This window comes from Dendropsophus ebraccatus, chromosome 14 (genome assembly GCF_027789765.1).
Source record: "Dendropsophus ebraccatus isolate aDenEbr1 chromosome 14, aDenEbr1.pat, whole genome shotgun sequence".
NCBI classification, from domain to species: domain Eukaryota; kingdom Metazoa; phylum Chordata; class Amphibia; order Anura; family Hylidae; genus Dendropsophus; species Dendropsophus ebraccatus.
This window is the reverse complement of record NC_091467.1, coordinates 31,032,260-31,050,608: the sequence shown is the minus strand read 5'-3', so window position 1 is coordinate 31,050,608 and position 18,349 is coordinate 31,032,260. Positions and strand designations below refer to the sequence as shown.

Here is an 18,349-nt window from a genome sequence, read left to right as displayed (position 1 = left end):
GTCTGCAGTTGTCCAGATGCCCACCAATCATTAGATCAGGCATGATGGGAGTTGTAGTTTTTCCACAGCTAGAGGGCCAAAGGTTCCGCCAGTTTTGTAAACAAAGCCTTAGATAGAGCCAGGAGAGGCATTCAGCTAAGTGCTTCACTTCTCTTCTCCCCATTTTTCCCATCTTAGGGCCACTACAGAATTGCAATCTGCGGGCGGGGGTTCCGAGCGGAATTTCGGCACTGATTCCTTAGTGTGAATTGGCCCTAACTATGGAAAATGGTCTGTATTGTAAGGCAATGGAAACTGTAACCTGCATTGAGATGGAGATCGCAGTCAGCCAGAGAGAGTAGCAGACACTCAGTGATCACCCAGAACTTGACCAATCAAAATTTATAATATGTGAACGTTTTTTGTAAAATGCCAAGAGAAAAATGTCCAGGCATAACATTTACACCTTGTCCTACCTAGTGCAAAGCCAAAGGGGACGGGGCCTGAGAAAGGGATTTTAGAAAATTCAAAGAGAATTCCTGTGCTCCGCCCCCTCAGGCCTTTAATTCAGTATTTCGTTGAACGTATCTTATATTACACTTGCAAACTTGGCTTTCTGCTGCCGTTCACCTTTTATGTGGGTGTGATTCATAACAGGATATAACAGTGATGACATTTAGAGAACCTCTGCCCAGCGTCTGCTGCTGATGAATAATTCTACTACTTTTCTTGTTTGTCATATTACATACATTCCAAAAGTTCCCTATCGATGTGAAGGGGAAGAGGGGAGAAAAATCACCTCCGTGACTCATGAGAAGATGACATCACTCTAAGTGTAAATCTACATAACACCTTCTGGCTTCACTAAGAGGACAGGACATGTATGAGGACATGTTTGACAGAATCCACCATGGCAGAAGTAGCTTTATATTTATACCACAGATTAACTGTTTATTGATATCAAATCCGCAGCCAAAGTCTGTCGCAGATTAAAGTAGTACTCTCGTTTCAGAAAGTTATATAGATTTGTAATTTACTTCAATGTAATAATCTTCAGTCTTCCAGTACTTATCAGTTGCTGTATGTTCTGCAGGAAGTGGGGTTTTCAGTCTGAGACAGTGCTCTCTGCTGCCACCTCTGTCCATGTCAGGAACTGTTCAGAGCAGTAGCAAATCTCTATACAGTAACTGTCTCAGGCAGGGGTGGCGGCAGAGAGCACTGTGTCAGACTAAAAAGAAAACACCACTTTCTGCAGGACATACAGGAGCTGAAAAGTACTGGAAGACTTGAGATTTTTAACTAGAAGTAAATTATAAATCTATATAACTTTCTGAAACCAGTTGATTTTAAACAAAATGAATACCCCTTTTAAGTGTTAATGAACCCTAAAGAGGATTTCCCACAATGACTTTAATGGAGATCCAACCACTTGGACTCCCACTGAACACAACAACTGGGCTGCCATGCAAACAAAGCTGCAGTTGTGTATGTCCCAGAAACCAGACCCCCACAGATCAGCCATAGTTATAGATATCTGGATTCACACATAGTATTAGTATTTTGATGAGTTGTTTTACTAAGACCTGAAATAGGTGCAACATTTTTTCCCCCTGAGGGTGCGTTCACACGTACAGGATCCGCAGCAGATTTGATGCTCTGTGCAGTTATTTAGCTACATTGATATGAGATCTGCAAAAAAAGGCCGCAAATACTGTGTGTGAACAAGCAAATTCTATGTGCTAAAGAAAGTTACCAACACCTCTACAAATCCCAGCCGCCCACCCTGGAAGTAGTCAGTTGTGCTCTCCATAGAAACCACAAACAAAAACATTGACAGTCTCTATTGAAATGTAAATGGTGCAAAAATGCCTGTGCCATGTCCAGCTCTAGGCAAAACAGCCAAAAATCCCTATATAGGGATCGTCCCCGCATAAGGGAAGAAGAGCCGTACCTGCCTGCTGTATCACAGAGGCCTCTTTAGTTCTCATCTGTATAGTCTTACTGCAGGTGGTTGTCATATATGTTACATGGCACCTGAGGGACTCATTGACATGCCAAGTGTGTATATGAATGTCCCGAACACATACTAAGGCCTAGTTTACAGATAAAGAATCTGCTAAAAGTTCTGGATGAAGAGCACAACATCCTGCTGAAACTCCAGACACAACACAGCTAAAGGCATACTCTGGCGAAAATATTTTTCTTTTAAATCAACTGGTTTTCAGTAAGTTATATAGATTTGTAATTTACTTCCATTTAAAAATCTCAAGTCTTCCAGTACTTATCAGCTGCTGTATGTCCTACAGGAAGGGGTGTATTCTTTCCAGTATGCCACAGTGCTGCCACCTCTGTCCTTGACAGGAACTGTCCAGAACAGCAGCAAATCCCCATAGAAAACCTTTCCTGCTCTGGAAAGTTCCTGTCTCGGACAGAGGTGGCAGCAGAGAGCCCTGTGTCAGGCTGAAAATAAAAACACCATTTCCTCCAGCTTTAGCTTTGGCTGTCCAGGCATGATGGGAATTGTAGTTTTGCAACAGCTGGGGTTCCCCATCCCCGATTTAGAGCTTTCTTCTCCATTCTTTTGGCTCTCCAGCTGTTAAAAACTGCAACTCCCAGCATGCCCTGACATGTAGCTTTAAGAGCAGTATTCACCAACCTCTCTCCTGCTTTACCAAACTACAACTCCCAGCATGCCCTGACATGTAGCATATAGAGCAGTATTCCCCAACCTGTCTCTCCCACTTTGCTTTGTTCTCCAACCTGTGACTCCACAGCTGTTGCAAAACTACTACTCTCAGCATACCCTGACAGCCAGTAACACGTAGAGCCGTGTTCCCTAACCTGTAGCACACTTTCGATGTTCCAAACAACCCCCAGCATGCCCTGACAGCCTGATGCCTCTACAGCAGTGTTTCCTAACTTGCGGCTCTTTGACTCTTGCAAAACTACAACTCCCAGTATGCCCTGCCTTCCCGTGACCACTATATTATACTGTATAGAACTATGCCCCACCCCAAGCTATCATCCCCCACATACAGTATAAAGGCCCTATTCCACCAACAGATTTGACGACAGATTATCTGCCAAAGATTTGAAGCCAAACCCAGGAGTGGACTTGAAAAGAGGAGAAATCCAGTCTTTCCTTTATGACCTGTTCTCTGTTTATAGTCTGCTCCTGGCTTTGGCTTCAAATCTTTAGCAGATAATCTGTTGTCAGATCTGTTGGTGGAATAGGGCCTTAAGGCTGATGACTGCACATGAAAAGAGACGTCAGATCCAAACCATCTTTTATTTCTGCAGGTAGATGGAATATTGATTTACAATATACAATATAATCAGTAACTAGGTCAGTTTATACAAGGCTGGAGGCGAATGATTAAATGTAATTGAGGATTCGCATATAATGGTGCAAAATATATATTGTCCCTTCTTAGCGCACTGCTGGGCAGTGACAGGTAGCGCCAGTGGCAGCATGATCTGCTTCATTCCTGTTCTATCCCAGGATATGCCTCATAGGTACAGTACATATAATATACATTTATTATATTACTGACGTATGCCAGCTGCAGGCCGGGGGGGGGGGGGGGGGGGGGGGCTGCTGTGAAACAATCAGCTCTTACTGTATGGCAGCCAGTCTATGCATATATCTCACATTAAAACACCTCTTTCTATTACAGTCCAGGGAAATGAGGGAGACCATGTCCTGCACTTGTGTAATGTACTATGCCAGTGATAGGCATAGTCCTCCATCAGTGCCATCCTACAATGTGCTGCTGGTACTGCCCACTTCTGGCCTGGCATGCACAGAGTACCCTTGGTGGACAAGCAGAGAAAGCGGATCATTTACTTTGGTTTTATTACTGAAGCACTATGCAATGTGAGAAGAAAGGCAGAGTGTATATATTATATGAAAAGAGACTACCAGCCCTAAATACATCTACTACTGTCCGGTGGGAAGGGCACATTACTCCAGCCCACGTGCTTTGTGTTTGTTCAGCAAACTCCCCAATTTGCCCTTGCATGCGCCTGCAGTCTTCTCTCTTGCTCTTCCATGCCGCTGCCTATTGCCCCTGTGCACCTCGAAAGCTCTACACTTGCCCCTGCACGCATAAACAGCCTCTTCTTGCCCTTGTCACCCTACAGTCTCCCATCTTGCCCTTGTGCACCCCCTGCAGACTCCTCTCTTGTCATTGTGTTTTCAGAGCCCCCCCCCTTGCTTTTGCACGCTTTAGCAGCCTCCATACTTGTCCTTGCTTGCCTCTGCAGCATGCCCCCTTGCCCCTTCCCTTTTGACCTTGTGTGCCTCCACAGCCACCCTGCTTGCACTTATGCATCCCTGCAGGCTCCCCTTTTGCCCCTGGGCCCCCCCAGCCTCCACTTTTACCCTTGTTTACTAATGCAGGCTCACTTTTTGCCCTTACAGTCACTCCACTTGCCCTTGCTTGCTTGTAGCATGCCTTCTTTCCCCAGCAACCTCCCATTTTGCTGTTGCAGACCCCTGTGGCACCCCCACTTGCCCTTACAGCAGGTTAAGCAGCTTCCCCATTTGCGCTTGTGTGCCTCCAGCCCCGCCTATCACCTATGGGCAACTACAGTGTCCCCTTTTGTGCTAGTGACAGTCTATCCTCCCCGCTTCCTCTTGTGCATCTCAGCTTTCTCTCCTCTTGCATGCTTTAGCTGCTACTCTCTTGTCCTTGTATACTTCCACCGCCTACCCTCTTGCCCTTGCGTACTTCCACAACTTTCCCTCCTGCCCTTGTGTGCCTCCAGTCCCCCTTCTTGCCCTTGCACGCTTCCACAGCCTTGTGCACACCCCGTGACCTCAACTCCTGCTCGGACCAGTGCCTGGCTGTCCTGCCTTGTCTGCTTCCATGTATCGCTCTCCAATCCTGCCCAGATCCAGATCCCATTCTCCTGTATTGGCCAATGCTGTGTATCTCTCCGGTCCCTCAAAGTATTTTTTTATTACACTTTGTATGCTAACTATCTGTCTTTATTTGCATTGCACCTTTGTTGCTCGCGTTCCCTTAAGGGTAAGATGCTATTTATCAGCTATAAGGGCAGGCAGTGCTGGAGGGTGTATGAGCAGGAGACAGGACAGAGCAGATTATCATTCACGGAGGCAATGAAAACAATGTGATATAATTCCTAAATCAACAAGGCAGTATTAGACTAATAAAATGAGGATTAACCCATTGGAGATACAGCAGCAAATTTACCAGCCACTACGCTTCATGTTTTTTTTTTTCTCTTTTTTTTTTTTTGCAGCTGTCTCCTCTAGAAAACAGCCGGTGACAATCTGATTCATTCTGTCCACTCCAGATATAGTTCTGTACAGGGGACGACACGGGCCAACACTAACATGTCATCTCTTCCTCCATTGGAACCTGCGCAGCAGCCAGTGCACCACGAATGGCCAGATAACTATGAACAGAAACGTCTGTGACTTGGCCAGAGCAGGACGTCGCTGTTTCTGTGAAGTGACACAAAGCAGACATGCTGTAATGCTACAAAATACTTATAAAAATATCTGCTGTAAAATAATGTTTTTACCGTGTCCAATTTGCTAAAGCTAGTCACAGACACAGCCCCTATGTATGTCACAATGCGGGAGACCAGTCCGTGTGTGTGTGTGTGTGTGTGTGTAGCATATAGCGCAGAGCTAAGTTTGTATGTGTGTAGTACACAGTACAGAGCCATGTGTATGTGTAGCACACAGTACAAAGCCATGTGTGTATTTGTGTAATATACAGCACAGAGCCATGTTTGTGTAATATACTGTACAGAGCTGTGTGTGTATGTGTAGCATACAGTACAGAGCTGCGTATTTGTAATATACAGAAAAGAGCTGTTTGTGTATGTGTAATATACAGTACAGAGCTATGTATTTGTAATATACAGTACAGAGCCATGTGTGTTTGTGTAATATACAGTACAGAGCCATAATTTTGTGTAATATACAGTACAGAGCCATGTGTGTTTGTGTAATATACAGCACAGAGCCATGTGTGTTTGTGTAATATACAGCACAGAGCCATGTGTGTTTGTGTAATATACAGTACAGAGCCATGTGTGTTTGTGTAATATACAGTACAGAGCCATGTGTGTTTGTGTAATATACAGTACAGAGCCATGTTTGTTTGTGTAATATACAGTACAGAGCTGTGTGTGTGTTATATACAGTACAGAGCCATGTGTAATATGCAGTACAGAGTTGTGTGTATAGGTTTAGCATATAGTACAAAGCCATGTGTACAGTATATATACATGTAGTATACAGTGCAGAGCCACGTGTATATAGGTGTAGCATACTGTACAGAGCCACATGTGTATACGTGTAGCATACAGTACAGAGCCATGAGTATATATGGGTAGTATACAGTGCAGAGCCATGTGTATATATGTGTAGTATACAGTGCAGAGCCATGTTGGTGTATGTGTTGTATACAGTACATAAAACCAATAGACTTGATTACAAGTCAATGGGTCTGCTGGGCGCTGTTGGTAAGAATTATACAACAGATCCAACAGAATGCTGTGACAAGTGTTAGTGTGTGAACAGAGCTGTAGTTGTCTCGCTGTATGACTACAGTATTTATTCATGGCCCAGATTCATCAACACTCTCTGATTAGTGACATACCGGCACTTTATGTGATCTCTGTGCCTGCCCCTCTATGTACTGCCGCTGATCCTGCGAGAGAAGAAAGGATCTTTGTTTAGTATGAATGGTAAATGACAACCAGAAACCTAAAGCTTATCTGAACAGATCTGCCCAGTGATTATTACACGAGTAATGGAGCCATGAGAGACATGACAGAAAGGCAAATATTATAAATGTTGTAAACGAAAAGTCTCAGCAAGCTTTGTAAGTCACAGCAACTCTTTCCATCAGGTTGTATATGGTATTGCAACTTAGCCCCATAGAGGTGCATGCAAAACCAAACACAAGCTTAGTTTTGTATCGCAGTTACCCTAACCTGCTATTGCAATGTATATACCGTATATATGTATTTACAATATGATTAGGAGTGAACCAACACTTTGCATTGTTGTAACTTATTTAAATGGGCACTGTCGCTTTAAAAAAAAAAAAAAAAACTTTTGACATGTCATAGTTATGATTGGTTGGTGAGTGTTCAGGCCCTAATAAACTGCTAGGATGAGCTGGAATAACCAGGCTTTGTGTCACATGACCAAGATGCACTTCCAATTTAAGTCTAACGGCCGTATTATATAGAGAGATTAGCTGCCAAATCACGCAGATGTCTCCCAGTGTAATACAGACAGTGATCAGGGTCTGCTCTCTTGTCAGCTGATCGCAGTCCTGTGTAACAATCGATGGTCACTAGCAATGTCTGTGCAGCCCTGGTCGCACGATTATTGTGCTATGTAATAGGTTTGGTATGCAAGCAGTGATTTGTCAGATCAGCATTTGCTTACCATGTGGCTCAGGCATTCTAATGGCCTTTAGAGTCTGTCTGTATACAGAGAGTGGAGGGGGAGCGTTCAGCTACATGCTTCTCTCCCCACTCAATTTTAGTGGCCGGTGGGGAACGAATAATCAGACCGACTAAAACTTTTGACGTGTCTCTACAACATCTCTAGAGGTACACATTAAGGTCACGTTATTTATATCATGACGTTAACTGATACGGATCATAACCTGTAAAGTTCTCTCCAGGACTTCTAGCCGCTGACAGAGACCCTGGATTGATGCTTGCAGAGCCTCCACAGTGGCTTTTATCTGAGGGCTCAACTGGTGCGGGGCATTCTGGCATCTGGTCTGTAATCCACTTGCTGGGTCTCCACTGGCTTCTTCATTGCGACTTCCCAGCCAGGCATCACTAGATGAGCCAGGACCTTTATGGAGATACAATACTTGCTGAAAAGCCATATAATCCTGCATAAGCTATTCTTAAAATCTGATTTACAGTTCCAAACCCCTTAACAGAGGCAAATCACTTAGTCCGCAAAGCAGCATCATGATTACCTCTTCCAGCCAGCCATCTCTCCTTACATCTAACTGAACAGCACTGTGAGACATTATAGGTGCAATTACCCTTATCCTATGCTACCAAACATCAAGCATGGCTAAATCCCCCCACCCGGCAAAATGTGGTCTGCCTCCATGGTGTCTACGGCTTGCAGCACCCGCTGGCAGAGCTCCCTGCCTTGCCAGTGCCTCTTGTGGCCGGAAACAGTATTGCATCTCCAGCCACAAGAGCCCCCCCCATGCACATACTCACATGATTCGGCAGCCAGTACAGTATCCAGTCGTTCAGTTTCCAGATGTCACTTACGGTCTAGGAGAATGGGATGCTGCGGGACTGCATTGGCCACCAGGTCATGTGATTAAGTGCATCGAAGGGGGTCCCCGTACAGTTTCATGCCATGGGGCCCCATGAATACTAGCTGCGCTCCTGTCAAATACCCTTAGTACGGGCCAGTTCACACTGAGTAAATTTGGTGGAATCCAGTCTGCTTCAGTGTCAAACGAAGACTCTATTGTCAATTCTTTAAGGGGAGAGCGGAGGTGCGCAAGTCCTCCCATAGAGTCGCTGTTTGACACTGAGGCAGGTGGGATTCCGCTGAATTTAGTGTGAACTCACCCAAACACTGATAGTTGGCAGCTCAGCCTAAGTCCAGTTTCAGATGAGCAGAATGTGGTTTTATTTTTGCATCTGTATTACGGCCTCAAGTCACTAAAGGAGTCATTCCTTGTTAAAAATTTGGACCATAAATAGCCATTATCACAAGGTAATTTTTTGTTAGTTTTTTTCCCTAGCATTACATACAGATCACTTACAATCACTTAAAATCATTTTGTCACACAGTTACTCTCATCTGTACCTGATTCGTAGTCATCATCCTTACGTCTTTCTGAACTTTTCCTTCTTGACCTAATTTTGGCCTTTTTGCGTGTAACATCAGATGGTTGAAATAAGTGTGGATAGATCCTAGAGCCATTATCTTCGCATTCCTATAAGCAAAAGCATTACAGTGGTTGTACAGGACTGAAACAGCGCCATGCCTATCCACTGGGTTGTCTTTGCTATTGCAGCATTGCACCACTGAAGCACAGTTGTAACAGTACCGGTAGCATGTGTCCAGGTGGGGCACTGCTTTTGGAGGAATGGTTTTCTAACGTAAATTACATAAATGAATTCACAGGTTGGACAGGATTGTGAAGCTTTATCACAGGAGAGTCTCACCTGGTCAGACCCGAGCTGCTCCACAGTGTCAGAATAGTCATTCTCAGACCCCCAGCTCTGCAGCCGCTGCCCAGTTTGCACTGGGTGAGTTGCCTCACCTATATAAAAATACATGGTAAACAATTAAATATATACCATGATGACATGATGGGAGTTGTAGTTTGGTAACAGCTTTGGAGTTACAGGTTGTTCTAATCCAGGCAGTAGATCTGCATTTAGTATAAAGTGTCCCTACACTGTATAACATCTGCTGGTATCTAGAGCAGACTTCCCATTACCATGAATAGTTCCTATTTGATCTGTACATCAGAGCAGAATACACACAGACCTAAAGGATCTCTTCTTTGTTCTGGCTCTTTCTCCACTGAGAGTGCACCCGTCTCAATTTCGGCTGCATAGTCACTTTTGTCTCCAGACTCCTGGTCCCCCATTTCTTCACTTTCCTCCGGTATGGCATGCTCCGTCGTATCCTCAGAGGGCTCAGCACCTGTAAAATTTATAGACATCGAAGCAGAGAAGACATCAAACAGCAACAACAAAAGGGCAAGAGTATCACAGGGCCTGAGGCATATCGTGGATACATGGTAAATTGGTAATATGGCATAGTACATAAAATCTGTACACAATACATTTGTATAGCAACATCTAGTTCCTGTTTCCCATAGGGACCTAGTTGCGGTTGCTACCCTCAGCTATGCCACTGCACTGGGCTATGTTTGGGCAGGTTACAGATCCATTGTTTCAAATATACACTGGTAGATATATGATATATGGCAGTCTGAAATTGATGTGTATGATTATTTATGCACCGGTGTGTGTTTATAAGGAGCATTTACAGCTATGCAATCTTCTTTCTTTGGGATAATAGAAATTCTCCAGTGATGAGATAAACTTTGACCAGGCTACAGTCTATTCCCTTCTCTAACAGATCTTTAACCTTTACCCCTTGTGCCCTACACATAAAGTATTGCTTTACCAATGCTGCTATTATTCTGCGTATACACATACTCATCAGAACTCTATGATTTAGTCTGCATAAAGACACGGAAGGTTTTATAAAAATCGGGCTTTTAAGCATCTGCTTCCCATCTTACACAGCTTTTCTCAAAGTTCAGAATGCATGACACCATGCAAGGTAATATTACCACATAGGACTACATAAACAAACTGCCATATATAGCCCACATAATACCATCATACACAGCCAGGATAATACTGCCATATACAGCCCACATAATACCATCATACAAAGCCAAAATAATACTGCCATATACAGCCCACATAATACAATCATACACAGCCAAGATAATACTGCCATATACAGCCAAATAATACTAACATATAGTGGTCAAATAAAAATCCCTTGAAGAGCGAACATAATTCCCAAATAATACCACTATTTACTGCCAAATATCAGAAGGAGCTTACCTTGGGGGCCATTGGCAAGTGCACAGATTGCCACCCTCTATAGCATAAAGGGTAATAGACGTAAAAAGTAAGTTGACAGAGAAATGTGTGAGGTTCTATAGTAGAGGAAGGTCCACCTACCAGTGCTGGTCCTAAAAAAGGAGTCTGGGGGGCGTGGCATATCAGGGATGACATCATACAGGGGGCGGAAAGGCTCAAACATCTCAGGCGATGTCTCCTCCAGAGGGAATGTGTCTATAATCTGATACAAAATACAAGGCTTATGGCTTTTATCATAACTAAATACATTTTAGACTCAAATATCTAAAGGGAACAACCACTTTGGTTGATTCCTTGTTGTTAGTAGCGTCCCTGGACATGAAGCTGATGACAGGGTGTGTCCTGCTACTGGGATCTGTGGGGAACCTGGCAGCAAGTGTTTAGTTTTCCTGCGGCACCACAACAGGGAAAATGAAAAAGAATGATGACACCCCCTCCTAAAATCAATGGGTCATCCATGTAATGCATGGACATGTTGTGTCCTCCAAGACAAAAGAACGCTCTTTGTAGCGAGCCTTCACTAATAGGTGAGACTCCTAAATCTGTATGTCATCTATTAAAGGGGGGGGGGGGGCAGTAGAGGTCTAACAGCCAGGACCCCTACAGATCCTGGGATTGGGGTCAAAATTGTCCTGAGAATGAATGTTGGGACCCGCCTTCCTCCTCGACATCTCCTGTGCAGTAGGGACATATCAGCAGGTCTAACTAGATCTGTTTAACTTGCTGATAGTTCCCCTTTAAAAAGATACTCCGGGCTGGGGTTATTTTTAGTGCATTACCGGGGAAGGGGTGGATATAGACGCTGCCGGTCACTTACCTCCCCGGTTCCCCCGTCCGGCTGCCGCTGAATGGCTGAACGTCTCAAGCCGCAGCTTAGACCAGGAAGCGGCAGCTAGACGGGAGAATGTGGAGGCGCCATCCGGTACCCGGTGCTGGAACCGGGGAGGTAGGTGACCGGCGGCCTCTATATCCACCCCTTCCTCAGCCATACACTAAGAACAACCCCAGCCCGGAGTACCTCTTTAAGCGCAAGCCTTATATATATAAATGAAACAGTTTTATATCAAATCCTTATAAAACTAAACGTTTCGAGGTCTATGCCTCAGGAACGCTAAACGGTGAACGCTTTATTGTTATTGTCAGTGATGAGCGAACATGTTCGTAATTGTTCGTAAGAACATGATGCTAACTGTTTGTGTTCGCCGATCACGAACAGTTTGTTCAATGACTGGAATGGTTAGAACAATCATTTTTGAACATATTTGAACATGCTAACGTTTATCTAGCAATGTGCGCAACTGCTCAATTTACGCTTTGCACCTGGTAATCTGTACGCATGTGTGTAGACTAAAACATACACTTTTAGGCTGGGTTCACACTACGTATATTTCAGTCAGTATTGTGGTCCTCATATTGCAACCAATGGATTGTGGATTAAGAGTGGATTAAAAACACAGAAAGGCTCTGTTCACACAATGTTGAAATTGAGTGGATGGCTGCCATATAACAGTAAATAACGGCCATTATTTCAATATAACAGCCGTTGTTTTAAAATACCAGCAAATATTTGCCATTAAATGGCGGCCATCCACTCAATTTCAACATTGTGTGAACAGATCTTTTCTGTGTTTTTAATCCACTCCTGGTTTTGGTTGAAATATGAGGACCACAATACTGACTGAAATACACTCACCAGCCACTTTATTAGGTACACCTGTCCAACTGCACGTTACCACTTTCTAATCAGCCAATCACATGGCGGCAACTCAGTGCATTTAGGCATGTAGACACGGTCAAGACAATCTCCTGCAGTTCAAACCGAGCATCAGTATGGGGAAGAAAGGTGATTTGAGTGCCTTTGAACGTGGCATGGTTGTCGGTGCCAGAAGGGCTGGTCTGAGTATTTCAGAAACTGCTGATCTACTGGGATTTTCACGCACAACCATCTCTAGGGTTTACAGAGAATAGTCCGAAAAAGAAAAAACATCCAGTGAGCGGCAGTTCTGTGGGCATAAATGCCTTGTTGATGCCAGAGGTCAGAGGAGAATGGGCAGACTGGTTCGAGCTGATAGAAAGGCAACAGTGACTCAAATAGCCAACCGTTACAACCAAGGTAGGCAGAAGAGCATCTCTGAACGCACAGTACGTCGAACTTTGAGGCAGATGGGCTACAGCAGCAGAAGACCACACCGGGTGCTACTCCTTTTAGCTAAGAACAGGAAACTGAGGCTACAATTTGCACAAGCTCATCGAAATTGGACAGTAGAAGATTGGAAAAACGTTGCCTGTTCTGATGAGTCTCGATTTCTGCTGCGACATTCGGATGGTAGGGTCAGAATTTGGCGTCAACAACATGAAAGCATGGATCCATCCTGCATTGTATCAACGGTTCAGGCTGGTGGTGGTGGTGTCATGGTGTGGGGAATATTTTCTTGGCACTCTTTGGGCCCCTTGGTAACAATTGAGCATCATTGCAACACCACAGCCTACCTGAGTATTGTTGCTGACCATGTCCATCCCTTTATGACCACAATGTACCCAACATCTGATGGCTACTTTCAGCAGGATAATGCGTCATGTCATAAAGCTAGAATCATCTCAGACTGGTTTCTTGAACATGACAATGAGTTCACTGTACTCAAATGGCCTCCATAGTCACCGGATCTCAATCCAATAGAGCATCTTTGGGATGTGGTGGAACTGGAGATTCGCATTATAGATGTGCAGCCGACAAATCTGCGGCAACTGTGTGATGCCATCATGTCAATATTGACCAAAATCTCTGAGGAATGCTTCCAGCACCTTGTTGTATCTATGCCACGAAGAATTGAGGCAGTTCTGAAGGCAAAAGGGGGTCCAACCCGTTACGAGCATGGTGTACCTAATAAAGTGGCCGGTGAGTGTATACGTAGTGTGAACCCAGCCTTAGGGTAGCTTCACACACACCGTATCGCAGTGGATTTTCTGCTGCAGATCCGCAGCAGATACTCAGCTGATTTGATCTAAATAACTTAACACAGCATCAAATCTGCTGCAAATCCGGTGTGTGTGAAGGCACCCTTACTGTACATTCGTTAAATGTTCGTGAATGTTCAGCAAACACGAACCGATCACAATCATTCTTTTTTATGTTCGTGATCGGGATGCGATCCGAACATCGGCATGTTTTCTCATCACTAGTTATTATTACCCTGAAACCTGATGAAGAGCCATAGACCTCGAAGCATGTAGTTTTAGGGTGCAATCACACGTACAGGATCTGCAGCAGATCCGCAGCGGATTTGATGGCCCAGATTTAATTTGCTTTTAATCTACAACTTCAAATCTGCTGCGGATCCTGTACGTGTGAACACACCCTTTATAAGGATTTGAAATAAACCTGTTTCATATACACAGCCTGTACTTTAAAGGCATATGCCTGTTGTTTTTGTCTATTGGAACATGCTGAGATGGGCATACTGCTTTAGCTCAGTATTCTCAAATATGGTATGAGGGCATGTAAGTCAGGCATACAAGTATAGGCAAGTCAAATGTCTACGCTAGCAATATATTTGGCAAAGCACTCAATACATAATGGAAATGTGTTGTGTAAACTGATTTCCCAACTAATCACCAAGCTGTAGAGTTGTAGCCAGGTTTACCATTACCCTGGACAGATTCAGCTAAGGGCCCTAGCTCTGTATCAGCATACAGAAAACAAGACACTCTTGTCTGGCCGACAGCTATCTTTCCGGATTCTTCCATACACATGCACACTCAGGATGGATGAGCATTCATATGTTGTGAATGAAAAGAGGAGAGGGTAACCTGCAAGTTTGGAAAAGTTTTTTTAACGTGTGTTGGAGCCTTAAAGGGGTTATTCAGGATTAGAAAAAGCAAAGCTATTTCCTTGCAAACACAGTGCCACCCCCTATCCTCACGTTGTGTGCGGTATTGCAATTCAGCTACATTCACTCCAGTGGAACTGAGATGAAAAACCCCACCCAAACTGGGGACAAGAGTGGTGCAGTTTCTGGAAGAAAGCGGCCATGTTTTTCAAAGCCTGTACAAGTTCTTTAAGATTCATTGACTTGCTGAAGCTTATTAACTACTTAGCTTCCCCACGATTATCAATTCCTCTTATTTGTCAATTTCCCCTGACTTCAATGCTATAAAGACATCACATTGTTTTATACCTTTTGTGCAACCATTTTCATCTGTCTGATATAGGCGCACATGGCGTCTTCTTGCGTCATAGCGCCAAGCTTGCTCCAGGCATCCCTGCAAAAACACACCACCATAATGTAAACCTCATTGTGGTATAAAAATGGATCCCAATGCATCTCGATCCAATAGCAAAAATTTTACTCTCTTACAATATACATAAGAAAAGGAGCTGGTCATGTGATCGCAAGTAGCAAACAGGATACAGAATACAGGATACAGTTTCACTTCTGCATCTGAGGCATTTTGCATATATTTACCAAAACTATGGTCAGTACAAGAACATATAGTCAGTTTTTAAAGGGGTTGTATCATCATAACAACCTTTTCGGAGATCAAGCAGGCAGGGGTGTAACTAAAAATGGCTGAGCCCCATAGTAAACTTTGGGCCCTCTGCCCACCACATCACTCATGCGCCACAGAGGAACAGTGCTGCCTGTGCCCATAGGAGTGATTTGCAGAGAGGGGAGCCAATGTCATCCCAGCACTGCATTGTCAGGAGTGCTTGCAGTTAAAGAGACATTTGCAGTCCCTGAAAGGCCAGCTCGGCTACCGGGTGCTGCAAATGATGGCGGCTCCGGCTCAGGGGGCCCAGTGCGTTGCAGGAGCTGTCCACCAGGCCCCCTGATATGGTGGGCCCCTGGCAGGCGGGCTGGGTTTTCCAAAGCAGAAGTCACTGATACCTATTGCCTCCTAGGGGTCTTTTAAGCACGACCCCCCCCCCAACCATGATACAGATGGGGAACCTTTGGCCCTCCAGCTGTTGTAAAACTACATTTTCCATCATCCCTGGACAGCCAAAGCTATAGCGAATTGTGGTTTTACAAGTCCTGACGGTCCCCTATCCCTGCTTTATGATATTCATATTGTCTCTGAATATGTTCATACCACTTATATTTGCCAATAGGATCCCAGAAACCAGGACGGGCAATGTTGCAGGGTCCCACTGTAGCCTGTTTGTAGTAGCTGTAGAATCTGAGCATTTCCTCATAAGACGGCCGATAAGCACCTAGAGACACCAAAATATAAGACAGAATCATTCGTATATTCATAAAACATATACTGTATACAATTAACTGGGTAATATTAACAAATGGCGGTCTTTAAACATCCCTATTATTACACAAGATCACCTTTAAAGGAATTCTACACTTTTTATAATCTCACAGCGATCAGCTTTCATCTGTGGATAAACCTGGACGTTTCTCTGCAACGTCACCACAGGTTTAACTAAGTATTACAGTGTCAACTCAAATCAATGGGCTGTGTCTGTAATACAGGACAGAGGAGACCCTCTTGGCCAAGACATAGGGGTCCCAAACAACATTATTTCCCATATGACCAGCCACTTTAAGAACAGTGACTCAAGGACATAATATCTTTGTCTATACCGCAATTACTCACAGGACTTCTATCAACATGACCTGTCTGTGAGCTATAATTGTCAAAGTAGCTTGGATAAGTGAAAACCAGGACACAGTGTCAGGCTCTGTCAGAATAATGGACGCCGCACAAGGGAAGAATGGCAGCTGTGCCAATTACCAAGATATCTTGAATCTCCAGAGGCAAAGGCTACACCTGGTACCACTGCCTGACTTCAGGAGCCATCGTATCTGAGGATGTCATGCACTGAATCTATATATACTGTAAGAATGTTATGATCCTGCACTAAATGTTTACTGTAGGAACACTATTTCAATGATTGATTCCTGTGCATTGTTCTCTCTCTCTCCCCTCTGGGGTCTGCAGGTATAGGGGCCCAGGAGAATATTTATATTGCTATAGTATATAAAGCATGGTGGAATAGAGACAGTAGTTGCATAGGAGAACATTGCATTAGACCATGCAGGGTTACCTACCATTTTTAGGTAAGCTCTGGATAACAGATACGGCTGCATTGAATTGCCTCTGATATCCAGTTTCATCTTGATCCGTCCCCATGTGTGCACTATGCAGCTCTGCACAATCCCAGGCTGCAGCGTAGAAAGCTTCTGAGCTCGGCCTCGTTCACAGAGCGAAAGAACTGGCTGCCAGCTACCGCCGTGGCACCGGTCGCCTGTACGATGCCCTGATAACAGGTGAACTCTGATCTGCCTCTGCTGACTGTATACACCAGGGCCTGCAAGACACAAAATCACAGGGATTATTATTACTGTCAAGTAACACCTGAAGACTGTAACTAGTGCCAATTTCTCTTAGAGCACCACACCTGTCCACAGGTTATGTGTTGTATTGCAACTTAACGTTATTGAAGTGGATGAGTTGCAATACCGCATACAACCTAAGGATGGGGTGGTGCTGTTTGTGCAAGAAAGCAGCCATGTTTTTCTAAAACTGGACAACCCCTTTAAAAGGGCCCGATTTTGTAATACATCAAGCATATAAGCTCCAATGCATGAGAACCTCTTTGAAAAGCATAGCAGGATGTACCAATAAGCATACGTTTGACCTTCCTCAAAAGTATACAGTTAAAGAGAAACATTCGGAAATGCATGGCCTAACGTTTCCATATGTTTAACATATTTTTTCATTTTCAGGCTTGCACAGTGACAACTAAACCAACATTATTTAAAGGAAAAATATATATATTTCTTAGCTCCTTACTTGTCCCATAAACATATACACAGATAAAGACCAGAACCAGCCGCAATCGTGAACATTCAACCCAGGGTCATATTATTACCAGGCTGATATACAGAAACAGATATATACAGTGGTGCCTTGGATTACGAGCATAATTCGTTCCGGGACCGTGATTGTAATCCAAATCCACTCTTATACCAAAGCAAATTTTCCCATCAAGGAATCAAGGAAATGTAGAAAATGGTTCCACACCCCAAAAATAATGATAACAAACATTTAGAAAGCTGGATATGTCCTATTAAAAGTTACTGTAGAGTATAGCCAAGCAGCATGTGGAGTATAACGTATAGTAAGGGCATAAGAATAAAAAAACAGCAGCAGTTTGTAGATACAGGATGAAACTGCAGATCCCCATAATGCAGTAGTGTAGTACAATAGGCTAGGATAGAGAAGCAGGGCTGCTGCCAGAGGTCTGTGTGGTCACATGATCACAATGGGGAAGGGGTGTGTGTTAAGCATGGACCAATCAGGAAGTGAGAATCATAGATCTGTGCAGGAGGACAGTGACAGAAACTTACAGCTGAGTGTGAGTGCAGACACATTATAGCAGCAGTGTGTATGGCTGAGTGTGAGTGCAGGCACATTATAGCAGCAGTGTGTTTAGCTGAGTGTAAGTGCAGGCACATTATAGCAGGAATGGAGAGGATGGGAAGCACAAGGGCTGACAGAGACTGCAGGGAGGAATGAGCAGGGCAGATGTGGGCACATAAATGCAGGGGTTACAGCTATGAAGAGATTACCTCCACAGTCCTGTCCCCTGATGTAAGCCTCAGCCTGAAGTGGATCTACCATGATATGGAAGGTGAGTGAGACTTCCTGGGTCGGAGTACAGGGCTGTAGACCC

The 18,349-nt window shown here is 44.2% G+C and overlaps 1 protein-coding gene across 2 annotated transcripts in view; it reads right to left on the bottom strand.

Moving 5' to 3' along the window:
* Positions 1–3,249: 3,249 nt before the first annotated feature.
* The window catches only part of ACBD4 (acyl-CoA binding domain containing 4), a 30,023-nt gene continuing 14,923 nt past the window's right edge, over positions 3,250–18,349 (bottom strand). For both annotated transcript variants that reach the window (XM_069952725.1, XM_069952726.1), the window contains exons 2-11: positions 16,722–16,981; positions 15,751–15,871; positions 14,835–14,919; positions 10,741–10,861; positions 9,521–9,679; positions 9,193–9,290; positions 8,831–8,960; positions 7,644–7,840; positions 6,621–6,671; positions 3,250–5,452 (exon numbers count right to left, since the gene is read on the bottom strand). In XM_069952725.1, the coding sequence (XP_069808826.1) occupies positions 5,345–5,452; positions 6,621–6,671; positions 7,644–7,840; positions 8,831–8,960; positions 9,193–9,290; positions 9,521–9,679; positions 10,741–10,861; positions 14,835–14,919; positions 15,751–15,871; positions 16,722–16,803 (1,152 nt within the window). In that variant the 5' untranslated portion in view covers positions 16,804–16,981 and the 3' untranslated portion in view covers positions 3,250–5,344. The remainder of the gene's footprint in view (positions 5,453–6,620; positions 6,672–7,643; positions 7,841–8,830; positions 8,961–9,192; positions 9,291–9,520; positions 9,680–10,740; positions 10,862–14,834; positions 14,920–15,750; positions 15,872–16,721; positions 16,982–18,349) is intronic.